A 15,511-nucleotide genomic window follows, 5' to 3' on the forward strand; every position below is an offset into this window, starting at 1 on the left:
ACTTTATCCACTGTGCCACCACTGATCAGGCCACCAGTTATTGTATCAGAGAGAATTGGTAACTGATGAGACAAGAAGACTAAAGTATGATGAAAAAACTGATGGAAGGATGACGGAAAGAAACTTGATTTGGGGTGGTGAATAATAGAACATACAGATGATGTGTGGTAGAATTGTACACCTGGAACTTACATTATTTTATTAACCAATGTCACCCCAATAAATTTCATTAATTTTTTTTTTTACTTTTATTTATTGATTTTAGGAAAGAGAGACAGACAGAAACATTGATCTGTTCCTATATGTGCCCTGACCAGGGATGGAACCAATAATCTCTGTGCTCCAGGGCAACCCTCTAACCAACCAAACTATCCAGCTAGGGTAAAATTTTTTTTTAAAAGTATGATGAAGGCCCTGGCCAGTTGGCTCAGTGGTAGAGCATCCACCTGGCATATGGATGTCCCAGGTTCAATTCTGGTCAGGGCACACAGGAGGAGCGCCTATCTGCTTCTCCACTCCTCCCCCTCTTGCTTCTCTCTTTCTCTCTCTCTCTCTCTCTCTCTCTTCCCCTCCTGCAGCCATGGCTTGATTGGAGCGAGTTGGCCCTAGGAACTGAGGATGGTTCCATGGCCTTCCCCTAAGGCACTAGGAAGAGCTTGTTTGCTGAGCAACAGAGCAACGCCCCCGATGGGCAGAGCATCGCCCCCTAGTGGGCTTGCAGGGTGGATCCCAGGCAGGGCTCTGCCTTCCCTCCTCTCACTGAATTTTAAAAAAAAGTATGATGAAGAAGCAAGTGCAGGGAGCAGTTGCCACCCCTAGTGTTGGGGGAACAATAGGAAAAGGTTAGAAAGATAGAAACATAGATATTTAGAAGTTGGAGGTGGGGTTTCATAGAGCTGAAACTCAGACCCTGAGGAGAAGGTGCACATCACCTGGTACCAGTGTCCCTGAGAGGGCCTGGAGGAGGCAGGTTCTGCGAGTGCTGCAAACTGGATTCATCTGCTGCCTCGGCAAGGAGCCGCTGCAGAAGCAGAGGTGTACCTGGAGATACTCATAAGATCTTAACAAGGAGCAGATCCCACCATAGGGGGAAGCCCAAGCCATGCTGCCTCTGTAGCTCCCCCTGTTGGCAGAGCCCGATTCGGAGCAGCTGGAGAAGCAGAATGTCCAAGCGGAACAGGATAGGTTTGAGCTGCGAGAATCACTTAATAAATGGTGCAGCCTCCCACCAGTTTGGATTCCACTCTCTCATTTCTGGCCTCTGATAATTCCCCTAGCCTTTCCGCTGACCCACCGTGCGTTTCCAAAAGGTGTTTGAAAACAGTGGCAGTCACTGTGAATCTTCTCTGCTGGGAGGGTTTGTTCCTTCAGCTGTGCAGCCTGCCATATGGCCAGATATGGAAGGCTCTGTGCAAGAATTTAGAGAAGGCTTGTTCAGATCTGGGCATAGAAGGATTCCTCTGGGGCCTGTCAGGGAAGGACTCGCCGGAGGCCCAGAAACAAGAAGAGTCTAGAGACCTTAGGGCATGTGGAGGCACAAGCTGGATCTGGTGATTCCCTATCTTCTTCTCTGGCCCCCTGCTCCTTCCCAGCCCCTGGGATGTGTCATTTAAACCCTGGTTCTCATTTGTGTGCCCTCTCCCAGGTCCTTCTGGTCACCTCATCTTTCATGTCCCCTTCCGAGAGCCGCAGTGGCTCCAACCCCAACCGAGTTCGCATTTTTGGACCGGACAAGTTGGTCCGGGGAGCGGCCGAGAAGCGCTGGGACCGGGTCAGAATCGTTTGCAGCCAGCCCTACCACAAGGTACGGAGGGTGGGCACAGGGCTGCGGGGCCCTGGGCCCAGGTGCGGAGAAAGTTGAGGAGCCAGTACTGAGCCACAGAAGGCTGGGAGCACTAGGCAGCTGGTCCCCAGGGGACTGTGAGGAGGCTGGGTCCTTGCTCTCCCTGCAGTGGGTTTGAGTTCCACCCTCGTGTGAGGCTTTGTTTCCTGGAGGCTGTGTAGCACAGGTGAACTGCAGGGCCTCAGAGGGAAATCAGAGGAGGGGCCAGCTGACTCGTGAGAGAGGTGATCTAGGAGAGCGCGCCAAGGAGTTTGCAGTCAGATGTTGGGTTTAAGGCTGGCTACACCAGTTCTTAGCTGTGTGAGCGTGGGCAACTGACTTAACCTTTCCAGACTCAGTTTCCTGACCCTTCTAGGGTTGCTGTGAGTTATGATGCTAAGCTGTGGTAATGAGACCCAAGTGGTAGGGCACCGCACAGTAGAGGTGTCCTTACCCATGGAACTGCCCTGGGGGCTGTTCGACTGGTTATCCAGGGACTGGGGCTCCTTCCCTATCGTAGCTCTGCCTCCAGCTGGCTGAGGGGAAAGACCTGGAGCACTCTGTGTTCCGAAAGTGGCATGCAGCACGCCTCCCCTTCCACGGGCAGTCCTTCGGGTGTGTGCGCGCAGACGTAGACGCCCAGCAGCTTTGCTCATTGCGTATGAGGCTAAAGCATGTACTGGCCAACCATTAGGGCTCTGTAACAGCTGGATGTTGCTGTTGTCGACCTTCTCATGCAGGCATCTCCCTAGATGAGGTAAAGAGGCAGAGAGGGGTTTCCTTAGGTTAAAAGGGGTGTGGGGCCAGGACTTGGTCATTGACCAGACTCGCTGACTCCCGCCCCTCCTTTCCCAGGACTCACCCTACGGCCTGAGCTTTGTACGGTTCCACAGCCCCCCAAGCAAAGAGGAGGCAGAGGCCTCACCACAGGTAAGCTTTACCCACCCCACCTCCAGAACCTTCTCCCTGCCTCTGCACCCCCACCTGCCAACTGCCCACACTCATTGCACTGACCTTGCGGGACCTTAGAAGGTGACCAAGCTTGGCCAGTTCCGCGTGAAGGAGGAGGATGAGGGTGCCAGCTCCCTGAGACCAGGGGCCCTCTTCTTCAGCCGGATCAATAAGACATCTCCAGGTAAGTGTGGAAAACCTGAGTCTTGAGTGAGTACAGGGTCTGGACCTGGACTCTCCTGGGTCTGTGGGAGGAGGGGCTAGGGGCCTGGACTCCCATGTCTGAGGGGGGAGGCTGGGGCCCTGGGCTCCCTCCCGGGTCTGAGGGAGGAGGCGCCGGGGCCCGGACTCCCGGGTCTGAGGGAGGAGGCGCCGGGGCCCGGACTCCCGGGTCTGAGGGAGGAGGCGCCGGGGCCCGGACTCCCGGGTCTGAGGGAGGAGGCGCCGGGGCCCGGACTCCCGGGTCTGAGGGAGGAGGCGCCGGGGCCCGGACTCCCGGGTCTGAGGGAGGAGGCGCCGGGGCCCGGACTCCCGGGTCTGAGGGAGGAGGCGCCGGGGCCCGGACTCCCGGGTCTGAGGGAGGAGGCGTCGGGGCCCGGACTCCTGGATCACTGGTGGGTTTTGGGAACACCCCTATGGATAGGAGCTGAAGGATCTGAGGACGCAGCCTTCTCATCCTGAATCCTCCTATCCCCCTGTAGCCACAGCCAGCGACCCCGCAGGGCCCAGCTATGCAGCTGCCACACTGCAGGCCTCCAGTGCCTCCTCCTCAGCCTCTCCGGCCTCCAGGGCAGTAGGCAGCACCTCCAAGGTGAGATCATCAGATCTGGTGGGTGGAGAAGGAGGAGAGAAGCTGGAGGCCTCAATTCTTCTTACCACCTCAGCCTCAGGAGTCCCCCAAAGGAAAGAGAAAGTTGGATTTGAATCAAGAAGAAAGGAAGACTCTCAGCAAACCCTCGGCCCAACCTTCACCACCTGCCCGCAAGAAACCCAAATGTGAGCTTTGTTTCCCTAGGGCCTGTGCTCCTGCCTCCCTGGGGCACAGAGGAGGGTGGGCGCTGGGACTCCAGCTCTGAGGGACGGGGCCTGGGGGCCAGGGGCTTGGACCCAGTAGTGCTAATGGAACCTACTCTTTGGCTTCCCCAGTGCCAGCGCCCACCTGTGCCCCAGCCACCACCTCAGCCCCAACCCCAGGACGGGGGGCCGTGCCAGGGAAGCCCCAAGGAGAAGGCACCAAGCACAGGGGACCCCGAGCTGGCCCGCAGGAGCTGGGAAAGATCCTTAAGGGTGTGGTAGTGGTGCTGAGTGGCTTCCAGAACCCCTTCCGCTCGGAGCTTCGGGACAAGGCCCTAGAGCTGGGGGCCAAGTATCGGCCCGACTGGACTCCAGACAGCACCCACCTCATGTAGGCCTGTGACCTCCTCCTTCCCACCTCCCTGCTGCTTCTCCTCGTCTCCCTGTCTCCATCTTGCTGTCTGTCCCTCCCAGTCTGTCTGGCTGTGTCTCTGTCTCTTCAGCTGTTTGGATCCTCTACCTCGTTTTCTCTTATTTGCACATCTTTCCCTCTGTCTCCCTGTGTTGTCTTCTGTTTCTCCCATATTTGTCTCTTTTTCTCTCTTACTCACCTCTCCTCCCTCTCTGTCCCCCTTGTCTCCCTCTTCAGCTTTGCCCCTCAGATCACACCTGACTGACACCCTCCGTTCTGCTCCCTACAGCTGTGCCTTTGCCAACACCCCGAAGTACAGCCAGGTCCTAGGCCTCGGAGGTCGCATTGTGCGTAAAGAGTGGGTGCTGGACTGTCACCGCATGCGGCGGCGGCTGCCCTCCCGGAGGTGAGGCCCCACACGCCCATCTGTGGCACACACATGTCCATGTGTGTGCACATACCGACCCTGCCCCCGTCCCTGTGCTGGGCTGTGCTAGGGATCTGGGGAATGGAGAACAGAGTCAGCTGACTTCTGAGGGCAGGAAGGGCGTGGGCTGGGGACGCAGAGGAGGGAGAGAGGACTTGTCTGGGGGTTCGTGGAGAGCTTCGTGAAGTGTGCTTAGCAGAGAAGGAAAAGGGCGTCGCAGGCTGGAGAAACAGTATGTGTAGAGGCCCAGGGGTGGGAGAATGCGTGTTGGGGCCACTTTAGAGTCCCGGAGCCCCTGCTTGGTGCCAGGCTGGGCTGTGCAGTGCTGGGCACCTAGACGTCAGGTCCTGCCTTTTAACTTGTTCTCTGACTTGGATGAGGGGCCAGACTTGTTATAAAACAGTATGGAGGGAGGCCCAAGAGAGACCACAGTGTGAGTAGCGGTCTTCAAGGGCGAGACGAGATTTACGTACTAGTCTGAACGGAGGGAGAGAGCCTGCTGGACAGAGGAGACAAAGTTGGGGTCGCCTGGCGTCTGTCTGGAAGAGTTGCAGGTGCGGCTCGGCTTGCAGTGGGGGACAGGAAGTGGCAGGGAAGTGAGGCTGGGCAGCAGGAGCCATGGAAGGCTTTGGAGCTGGAGAAGGACAGGGTCCAATCTGAGGCCCATGGATGAAAAGGGAGATTTGAGTTATACTCCATGGGAGAGGAGACAGACCTGAATGTGTTCGGAACTGGGGCGGTGCCTGGTGTATGAGAGCCTATCTTTATTGAGAGGGGAAGTGGAAATGGAGGTGGAGGCAGGGAAGTGGATGGGGTCAGCTCAGAAAAGGCTTCTAGTGCCCGGCCAAGGGGCTGGGCTCCATGCGGCTCCACAGACCCCACATCTGTAGTTAAGAAATCCAAATACCTCTGGAAGCCAGAAGTGTTTTTCTAGATTTAGCACAAACTCACTTGTGCTTCGTGATCTTCCTGAGCTGTTGTGAGGCTATTTATGAACTTTATTCCATTAAGTGTGCAATATTTATTAGAGAAACATCCACGGGCTTGATTTACAGGACACCCCCTCCTCCCCCCAGGGAGTGATACACAGCAGTCTGGATGCCAGGCTCCAAGGGTCTCGGCTCTGTGAGCAGCAGGGAGCTGGGGCAGGTTTGAGGGGCAGGCCCTGCTGTGAGGGCTGGAGTGGCAAGGGAAGGCTGCAGGTGGGGACCCTGGAGGAGGCTGGGGCCTTGAGGTTAGAAATGGGGTGGTCTGGGGGTCTGTTTAGGGACAGAGGAAGTGCATTTGTATCATTGCCTGGGAGAAGTGCAGAAGTGCATGCAAGAAAAGGCAACAAAATGATGTTGGATTTGCAACTGGGTTTTATTTGTTTTTTTCCCCAGAGAGAGAGAGGGATAGACAGGGACAGACAGGAACGGAGAGAGATGAGAAGCATCAATCATTAGTTTTTCATTGCGCGTTGCACCACCTTAGTTGTTCATTGATTACTTTCTCGGATGTGCCTTGACCGCGGGCCTTCAGCAGACTGAGTAACCCCTTGCTGGAGCCAGCGACCTTGGGTTCAAGCTGGTAGGCTTTTGCTCAAATCAGATGAGCCCGCGCTCAATCTGGCGACCTTGGGGTCTTGAACCTGGGTCCTCTGCATCCCAGTCCAATGCTCTATCCACTGCGCCACCGCCTGGTCAGGCGCAACTGGGTTTTGAACAACAACCAAAAACAGAAAAAGAAATTCAGAAAATACTTTATATTTCAAAAAGTTGATGATAGAAGGGAGATTCCAGGGGAATGGCTCTCCCCACAGTAATCATAAAGTGAGTTGGGGTTTGTTTGTTTGTTTGTTTGTTTTTGTATTTTTCTGAAGCTGGAAACGGGGAGGCAGGCAGACAGACTCCCGCATGAGCCCGACCGGGATCCACCTGGCACGCCCACCAGGGGGTGATGCTCTGCCCACCAGGGGCATTGCTCTGCCGCAACCAGAGCCACTCTAGCGCCTGAGGCAGAGACCAAAGAGCCATCCTCAGCGCCCCGGCAAATTTTGCTCCCATGGAGCCTCAGCTGCGGGAGGGGAAGAGAGAGACAGAGAGGAAGGAGAGGGGGAGGGGTGGAGAAGCAGATGGGCACTTCTCCTGTGTGCCCTGGCCGGGAATAGAACCCGGGACTTCTGCACGCCAGGCTGACTCTCTACCACTGAGCCAACCGGCCAGGGCCATAAACTGAGTTTTTAAAACCTTTTAGTTCAAAGCACTTTAAAGAAAAAGCTTAGTAAGCCTACCATTGACTCTTTAATGAACTGCGACACTTTGTAAGTTTCTGAATTTCCCATGAGCCACTGTTTTCCAGAGAGTGTGACTAACCTGGACAGTGGTTCACCATGTTTGGAAAACCAAATTATGTGCAGAATGGTCTTCATGTATGTACTAGGAAAGTAACACCAAAACATTCACTTTCTTCTGCTGCATACTCTGCCCGGGATTGGGGCAAATTAGTTCATCTTTCTGTGCCTTACTTTCCTCATCTGTAAAATGAAGCTAAAGTACCACCTACCTCAGCATTCAGTGACTCCTTATTTGTCAAGTATTTAGAATAGTGCCTGGCATGTAGGAAATGTATATTAGAATAGGAGAGTTCTTTTCTTGGAGTATCAACTGCTTAAGGAACCGTGGATATAGTGCCAAGATCTTAAAAAATGTAATTTGGGAATTTTCCCTTAATTGGTAGGTATTCTAATGAAAAACTGACTTTGATTCTCAAAGGGGAAAATTTTTTCTGATTTTTTTTTTGGTTTCTGAAACGGGGCATTTCTCCCCTACAGAGAGGGCCAGCCTGGCAGTGCTCTGGTCTCCCCTGTGGGTGGCTGGGGTGACGGGATCAGTGGGGTCTTCCGGAGCTGGGGAAGGGGGCGGGCTGGGAGAGTGGCCATGGCTGTGACCCTGGGTATTTAGTGGCCGCTGCTCCCTGAGCACCCCCCCTGCAGGCCCTGGAGGACACACGTGCCGTTTGTCTGAAGCCTGATTCCTCTGCTAGGTATCTCATGGCAGGGCCGGACTCCAGCAGTGAGGACGAGGGGGGCCCTCATGGCGGCGGCAGCGGGGATGAAGCCCCCAGGCTTCCCCAAAAGGTCCACTGTCCCCCTACCCATGTGTGGGAAGGTGTCGTGGGAGGAGGACATGAGTCTGTTGTGGTCCCCAAAGTCTCTGCTCCTGCTTCCTGTGGGCATACCTCCCCACATACACTCCCATCCACCCTCCCCCTTCCTGCTCACAGATTCACCCTTTCTCCTCAGCGCCCCCAGACCAAAACCAAGGCCCCTAAGGCAGCGGGATCCAGCTCACCCCAGGGACCCCCAACCCCGGGAGAGACCAAACCAGCCTCTCCAGGGTCCCAGGAAGATGCCCATACTGAGGGGGAGTTGTCAGGTCAGAGCCTTAGGGAGGAGGGACTGGGTCCCAGACTCTGGGATGTGAGGGAGGAGGGGCTGGAGGCCCCTGATAACTGGCTCTGGAGGGCAGTGGACGTTGGTTGGGGTTTGGGATGCCTGTGTGAGGCCGGACGGAAGGTCACCAGTCTTCCCAGAAGACAGAGCCGATGCCTCAGGGTGACTAAGCTTCACTCACAGAAGGACAGAACAATGGAGCGGAGGATTCTGGGGACACTGAGGATGAGCTGAGAAGGTAGCGTTGGGGCTGGGGGTCGGGGTGGGCCCAGGCTTGGGTAGAGGAACTCTGGTCTGCATGCTCTTCCCCCACTCCTCTTGGCTTCCCCAGGGTGGCTGAGCAGAAGGAACAAAGGCAGCCCCCTTCCCCGGGGGAGAATGGCGAGGACCCATATGCAGGATCCACAGATGAGAACACAGACAATGAAGGTCCCCCAGAGTCTCCCGACCTGCCCATTCCAGAACTCCCAGGTAGGAAATCCTTCCCTCCCCCCTGAAGTGGGATCTTTCCCTCTCAGTTCTCAGCTGTGAGAACTCCAGCTAGCCTGGGATTGCTGCTTCCCACCCTGTGACCCGTCGTCTCCTGGTCTCCCGACACTGCCTGCCTTTGCCACTCTTTGTTTTCTAAGGCTGGCTCCCTTCTCTTCACTCTCTGTCTCCATCCAGACTTTGCCTTTGTGTTGTGAACACCTCCACCATAGCCTAGTGCCAGGCAGGCATGACCACTGCCTTTGGCTGCACTCCGGGTGTGAACAGCCCCTTCGTCATATCGGAGCTTAACCTTCCCTAGGCTTTAGGATCACCTGGAGGCTTTTAAAATCTGCAGATCCCCCCCCTCCCAGTTTAGGTTTGGGCACACAGATGATGTGAGTACTGATCTCTGTTGGGTGGTGCTGGCATTGTTGGTTGTCACCTAGGACATGAATGCAGGGGTTATGGGATTAGGGGGGCAAGAGTTGGAGGCTCTGCTGACAGAAAATGGAGAGAGGATCTGGGTTTAGTGGAGGTCAGGTGCAGTACCCACCGGAAGAAGCCATTCCCACCTGTTCCTCATGGGTGATGGGCAGGAAAGTACTTTGATCCTACAAAGCCCCAAAAGTGGCAGCGAATTGATGGCTTAGAAAGCCAGGTACAAATGGACTGAAGAGGCCCTGGCCGGTTGGCTCAGCAGTAGAGCATCAGCCCAATGTGTGGATGTTTTCGGTTTGATTTCCAATCAGGGCACACAGGAGAAGTGACCATCTGCTTCTCCACCCCTCCCCATCCCCTTCTGTCTCTTTCTCTCTCCCCCTCCCACAGCCTTGGCTCGGTTGGAGCAAGTTGGCCCAGGATGCTGAGGATGGCTCTAGCTTCACCTCAGGTGCCAACAGCTCAGTTGCCCAGCAATGGAGCAACAGTCCCAGGTGGGCAGAGCATTGCCCCACAGGGGGCTTGCCAGGTAGATCCTGGTTGGGCTCATGCAGCAGTCTGTTTCTCTGCCTTCCCACTTCTCAAAAAAATGGACCAAATAAAGAACAGTCCTAAAGGTTAAAACCTAGTCTAAAAGGAATGAGACAGCCTGACCGGTAGTGGCATAGTGGATAGAGCATTGACCTGGGACACAGAGGTCCTAGGTTTGAAACCGCAAGGTCGCCAGCTTGAGTGCGGCATTGTGGACTTGAGGGTAGGATCATCAACATGATCCCATGGTTGCTGACTTGGAGCCCAAGGTCTCTGGCTTGAGCAAGGGGTTACTGGCTTGGCTTGAGTCCCCCCCCCCCCCAAGGCACATATGGGAAGCAATCAATGAACTACTAAAGTGCCACAACTATGAGTTGATACTTCTTATCTTCCCCACCCCCCTCTCTCATGCTAAAAAAGAAAAGGAATGAGAAAAACCAGGTGAAGAAGTGGCTGGCTAATTAGTTTCCAGCCTGGCCAAGCTCACTGGGTGGCAACAACCCATTTGTGACTTACCTCATGCAAGAACACATTACAGTAATTGGAATTGAATTTTTTACCATTAAAGAAAACAAAAAGAAAACGAAGCCCCCCTGAAGGCTCTGCTGGGCCTGGCTGGGAACAGCTGCTTGCCGTCACAGCCCTGCCAGCTGTGCGGGGACACCCCTGTCCAGCTGCTTCCCTGGCTCTCATCTTGCCTCCAGTTATTCTGTGGCCCCTGGCTGGTGCCTTGGCTTTCCAGGGCCTCACCTTGGCTCTTCCACCGTCTCCCAGACTTCTTCCAGGGCAAACACTTCTTCCTGTATGGGGAGTTCCCTGGGGACGAGCGGAGGAAGCTCAGCCGCTATGTCACAGCCTTCAATGGGTCAGTCTCTGGGGGTGCAGCTGGGCGGGGGGGGGGGGTAGGTTGTGGGAAGGAGGGCGATCGGGAGGATGGGGAAGGGGCGTACCCTGCAGGGTGGGCACAGGCCGTGGAGTTCAGTGCCGGCCCTGCTGCATAGCTTCCCCTCAGCTTCCTCTTCTCTGAAGTGAGGCTCCCCACCACCGTTCTGAAAGGATCAGTGACAGTGGGAGCTGGTGGCATTGTGGCTGTGGCAAGACCAGCACATGGGGCAACGGAGGAGCCACAGGCAGCCTCTGGGGGACTTAGGTGGGGATAGGAGAGGGTGGGGACTAGGATGTCAGCAGAGGGGACATTGATTCTCAGCCTCTTTTTTCCTCCCGCCAGGGAACTGGAGGACTATATGAGTGACCGGGTCCAGTTTGTGATCACAGCACAGGAGTGGGACCCCAGCTTTGAGGAGGTGAGTCCAGAGGGGGGGTGGGGAGGAGAGCCAGCCTGCCCTTGAATCCCCTCTATCCCCTCCTCTCTCACCCGTGTCCCCTGCCTTGCTGCAGGCCCTGATGGACAACCCCTCCCTCGTGTTCGTCCGCCCACGGTGGATCTACAGTTGTAACGAGAAACAGAAGTTACTTCCCCACCAGCTCTATGGGGTGGTTCCCCAGGCCTGAAGTATGGCTTGTGCACACACACATGCACACACATGCACGCACATGCATGCGAATTTAATAAAGCTGACTTGGTTTGCAGCCACTACCTCTCTTGGGAGTCTCTCAGAACCTTCTGGAAGCTCCCAGCTGTCTGTTTTATCTTTAGCTTTTGCTTTTCCTCTGAGGGCCAGGTCTCTGTGCTGCCTGAGACTCCTGTCCTGGGGTCCTGGAGAGAATGAGGGGCTCTCTATCCAGGCTCTGCTAGGGAAGGAACTCTTTGTCACTTCTCCCTCATCCTCAGCCCTGTGGTGGCAGGTGGCAGATGCCAAGGAACCGGGAAGCTGACGTTCAGCTCACTCTGACCCTCTGAGCCTGAGCCTGGGTCGTGGTTGTCTCCCTGTGGTCTGCATGCCCATGAAGTGTGCCTCTCTCTTGAAGTCACAGCTCCCTGGCCTTTTTTTTTTTTCTTTTTCTAAAAATTTTTTATTTATTGACTTTAGTGAGAGAGGAAGGGGGAGAGAGACAGACATAGAGGGGAACAATGATCTGTTCCTATATGTGTCCTGACCGGGAATCAAACTGGCAACCTCTGTGATTCAGCACGATGCTCCAACCAACTGAGCCATCCAGCCAGGCGGGGCAGCTCCTTTTCTACAGGGTTTTCAGAAGTAGCTCTGTAACCGTCGCTAGCATGGTTTTATATCACCTCATTTGGGAGATAGAATGGGGGAAGGGGCTTCTTAACACACCCAAAAACTGAAGCCCTTCAAGGCTCTACCACATTTAAGGTGGGAACTGAGCTGAGTGTTAAGAGAATCAGGACAGAGGGTGGCCATCTAGGCAGGGGCCACGATGTGATCAAAGGCCCTGCAGTGGGAACTGGCCTCGTGTCTGGGTAGAGTTGAAGGAGCGTTGCCACCTTTGGTAAAGTGGCTTTAGGGGCAGATCTGGCTGGAAAGGTGGACACAGTCCTTGCAGTTGTACTGTCCGGTGTGGTAACAATGGACATGGGGGCTATTTAAATTACAATGAAATAACAGGAAAAATTTACTTCCTCAGTCACACTGGCCCCATTGCAGTGTTCATGGCCACTGTACCAGGCAGAACATTTCCATCGGTATAGGAAACAAAAGGGCAGGGCTGCCAGCAACAAACAGAGAACCTTGGACTTTTCCTGGGGTGGGTGGTCAGGAAGGGGTTTGAGCAGCGCAAAGGGTTGAGTCATCTGGGTTTGAGATCTGCCCGTTAGGTAATCTTTTCTTGGACATTCCAAGCCCGTTCCCAGCTTTTGCCTCATCAAGTAACCAAGGGCCACCACTCTCCATCCTTTCCTTTTTTTTTCTTTTTGACAGAGTCAGAGAGAGGGACAGATGGGGACGGACAGACAGGAAGGGAGAGAGATGAGAAATATCAATTCTTTGTTGTGGTTCCTTAGTTGTTCACTGATTGCTTTCTCATAAATGCCTTGACTGGGGGGCTACAGCAGAGCTAGTGACCCCTTGCTCAAGCCAGTGACCCTGCTCTCAAGCTGGGTGTGCCCATGTTCAAGATGGCAACCTCGGGGTTTCAAACCTGGGTTCTCTGCGTCCCAGTCCGATGCTCGATCCACTGTACCACCACCTGGTCAGGCTTTCTTTTTGACCTCTGCTTTTTCATCTGTAAGATGAAGGTGGCTTTAGATTCTGCACCTATTCACACAGGTACTGATCACTCATTATATTACTTTATATTGTTGCTATAACAAATGACCACAAACGTAGTGTCTTTTTTTTTTTTTTGACAGAGTCAGAGAGGGACAGACAGGGAGAGAGATGACAAGCATCAATTCTTTGTTGCAGCTCCTTAGTTCCGTGATAGCTTTCTTATATGTGCCTTGACCGGGGGGCTACAGCAGAGCAAGTGACCCCTTGCTCAAGGCAGTAACCTTGGGCTCAAGCCAGCGACCCTGTGCTCAAGCTGGATGAGCCCGTGCTCAAGCCAGTGACCTTGGGGTTTCGAACCTGGGTCCTCTACATCCCAGTCTGACACTGTATCCACTGCACCACCTCCTCCTGGTCAGGCAAACTTAGTGTCTTAAAACAACAAAAATTTACAATCTAGATTTGAAGTCTAAAATGGGTCTCACTGGGGTAAAAAAAGTCAGGGTGTAGGCTGGCCTGCATTCCTTCTGGAGTCTCTAGGGGAGAATCTGCTTTCTCAGCTTTTAGCAGCTGCTTACATTCCATTCCCCTCCCATAGTCAAAGGCAGCAAAGCCAGGCGAGTCTCACGCTTTGTCACTGACACTGACTCTTCTGATTCTTCCACATTTGAAGACTCTTTTATTATGCGAGCCCACAGGGATCATCTGGGATAATCTCTATTTTAAGGTCAGCCAATTAGTAACGTTAATTCCTTCTGCTACCTTAACTCTTCTTTGCCACATACCACATTCATAGGTTCCAGGATTAGGATGTGGATGTCTTTGGGAGTTCATTGTTCTGCCTACCATTGCCACCGTGAGACACTGGGGCTGCAGTGTGAGAGGACACAGGTCCTCACTTCTGGGACTGACTGTCCGCTGGGGAGACAGTGAGTGTGCCCTGCAGCACTGGGCAGTGAGAACTGAGAGCAGATCAAGCAGGGCAGCTGCCCAGTGATGAGGGTGAGCGGGCAAGGTGGAGTGTCTGGAGCCACAGGAGAAGGCGTCTCAGAGGACTCCCACTCTGCAGGGACCTGGGAGAAGGGAGTGTCTCCGCTAATTGGTCCAGGCAGAGGAAAAACATACCAAGGCTCTCAGGACATGTGCAAGGAGCAACAGGGTGTCAGCGTGTGAAGGGACCCAGGATCCACCCTGACTTAGCACTGCCCCATTGTTTAGTTGCAGGCCATCACATCTTGTGGCCTCAGTTTCCCCATCTGTACAAAGTAAGGTTGGACCAGATCAAATGAGTTTGTACCGTTGAAACTTTGATTGTGATGTGGTAGCTTTGGAGGAACTTTTCCTGGACAGCACTGTGTGTATAATGGATATAAGTCATGCTGTCAGGTGTGGAGGGGGGACCCAAATCCTTACCCACCCCCAACACTCCCTCTAGATCTTCCTGAGTAGCCTGTAGTCTGGCGGCCTGCTCATTTCCGTTGACCTGCTTGGTTCCACCCCTTATGCTGGACACTCCACAATTATCTCTCAGTCCACCCTGCACACCTTTCGGGTCTCAGATCAAACATTACCTGCTCCAGAAGGCCTTTCCCAACCTCTATATAACAGTATTTGCTAGGTATACAGTCTTATGCTGTGTCATATTTTAACTTCATTTGATTATGGTCAAACTTACCAGTCTTGCCTGACCAGGTGGTGGCGCAGTGGACAGAGCATCGGATTGGGATGCAGAGGACCCAGGTTCGAGGCCCCGAGGTCACTGGCTTGAGTGTGGGCTCATCTGGTTTGATCATGGGATCACAGACATGACCCTTTGGTTACTGGCTTGAGTCCAAAGGTCGCTGGCTTGAAGCCCAAGGTTGCTGGCTTGAGCAAGGGGTCACTCATTCTGCTGGAGCCCCCCCAACCCCGATCAAGGCACATATGAGAAAGCAATCAATGAAAAACTAAGGTGCCACAACAAGAACTGATGCTTCTCATCTCTCTTTCTTCCTGTCTGCCCCTCTCTATGTCTATCTCTCACAAAAATAAAAAAAGTATTTTCCTGTATAATTTATTCTTTTTATGTCTTAAAGATGCTTTCTGTATCTCTGAAGTTACTAAAATATTCTTCTCTATTTCCACCTAAATGTTTTAGTTTTGTGCTTCAAATTTAGATCTTTATTCTCTAGAAACTTATTTTTGTATATGGTGTGAGGTAGGGATCTATATTACTTTTCTATTGCTGCTATAACCAATTACCACAGCTTAATGAGTTTAAATAATACATATTTATTTTCTTATAGTTCTAGCAGTTAGCTATCCAGACTCAATCTCTGGGCCATAATCATGGTGGCAGCAGGCCTGGGTTCATCTTAGAGGTTTTAAGAGAGAATCATTTTCTTGACTTTTGTAGCCTCTAGAGGCTGCAGAATTCCTTGACTCATGGCCCCACACCACTCCAATCTCCACTTCTGTTGTCACATTTTAAAAAATGTTTATTTTATTGATTTTAGAGGGGGGGGGAATGGGAAGAGAGAGATACAGGAACATAGATCTGTTCCTATATGCCCTGACTGGGAGTCAAACCAGCAACTTCTGTGCTTTGGGATGATGCTCTAACTAGCTGAACTATCCAGCCAGGGTGTCACATCTCCTATGACTCTTGTTTCCACTTTCCCATATAAGGACTCATGATTATGTTGGATCCACTGTAATAATCAGAATAACCATCCCATTTCAGAATCCTTAATCACATCTGCAAAGTCCATTCTACCCATGTGAAGCTAACATACAGGTTCTGGGGACTAGGATGAGGACACTTTTGGGGGACCATTCTGCCCACCACAGGACCCCAATTTTTTTCCATCTCAGCTCACTCACAGGTTAGCCTGTCCTTGCC

At 53.3% G+C, this 15,511-nt stretch overlaps 1 protein-coding gene across 2 annotated transcripts in view; it reads left to right on the forward strand.

Moving 5' to 3' along the window:
- XRCC1 (X-ray repair cross complementing 1) overlaps positions 1 to 11,096 on the forward strand; it is a 33,284-nt gene extending 22,188 nt beyond the window's left edge. For both annotated transcript variants that reach the window (XM_066271889.1, XM_066271890.1), the window contains 14 exons: positions 1,646 to 1,804; positions 2,678 to 2,752; positions 2,852 to 2,957; positions 3,475 to 3,584; positions 3,658 to 3,769; positions 3,920 to 4,178; positions 4,489 to 4,605; positions 7,651 to 7,744; positions 7,910 to 8,042; positions 8,243 to 8,297; positions 8,391 to 8,530; positions 10,274 to 10,364; positions 10,728 to 10,803; positions 10,898 to 11,096. In XM_066271889.1, coding sequence (XP_066127986.1) covers positions 1,646 to 1,804; positions 2,678 to 2,752; positions 2,852 to 2,957; positions 3,475 to 3,584; positions 3,658 to 3,769; positions 3,920 to 4,178; positions 4,489 to 4,605; positions 7,651 to 7,744; positions 7,910 to 8,042; positions 8,243 to 8,297; positions 8,391 to 8,530; positions 10,274 to 10,364; positions 10,728 to 10,803; positions 10,898 to 11,011 — 1,641 coding nt within the window. In that variant the 3' untranslated portion in view covers positions 11,012 to 11,096. The remainder of the gene's footprint in view (positions 1 to 1,645; positions 1,805 to 2,677; positions 2,753 to 2,851; positions 2,958 to 3,474; positions 3,585 to 3,657; positions 3,770 to 3,919; positions 4,179 to 4,488; positions 4,606 to 7,650; positions 7,745 to 7,909; positions 8,043 to 8,242; positions 8,298 to 8,390; positions 8,531 to 10,273; positions 10,365 to 10,727; positions 10,804 to 10,897) is intronic.
- The last annotated feature ends 4,415 nt before the right edge of the window (positions 11,097 to 15,511 follow it).

The sequence above is a fragment of the Saccopteryx bilineata genome, chromosome 3, assembly GCF_036850765.1.
Source record: "Saccopteryx bilineata isolate mSacBil1 chromosome 3, mSacBil1_pri_phased_curated, whole genome shotgun sequence".
Classification (NCBI taxonomy): domain Eukaryota; kingdom Metazoa; phylum Chordata; class Mammalia; order Chiroptera; family Emballonuridae; genus Saccopteryx; species Saccopteryx bilineata.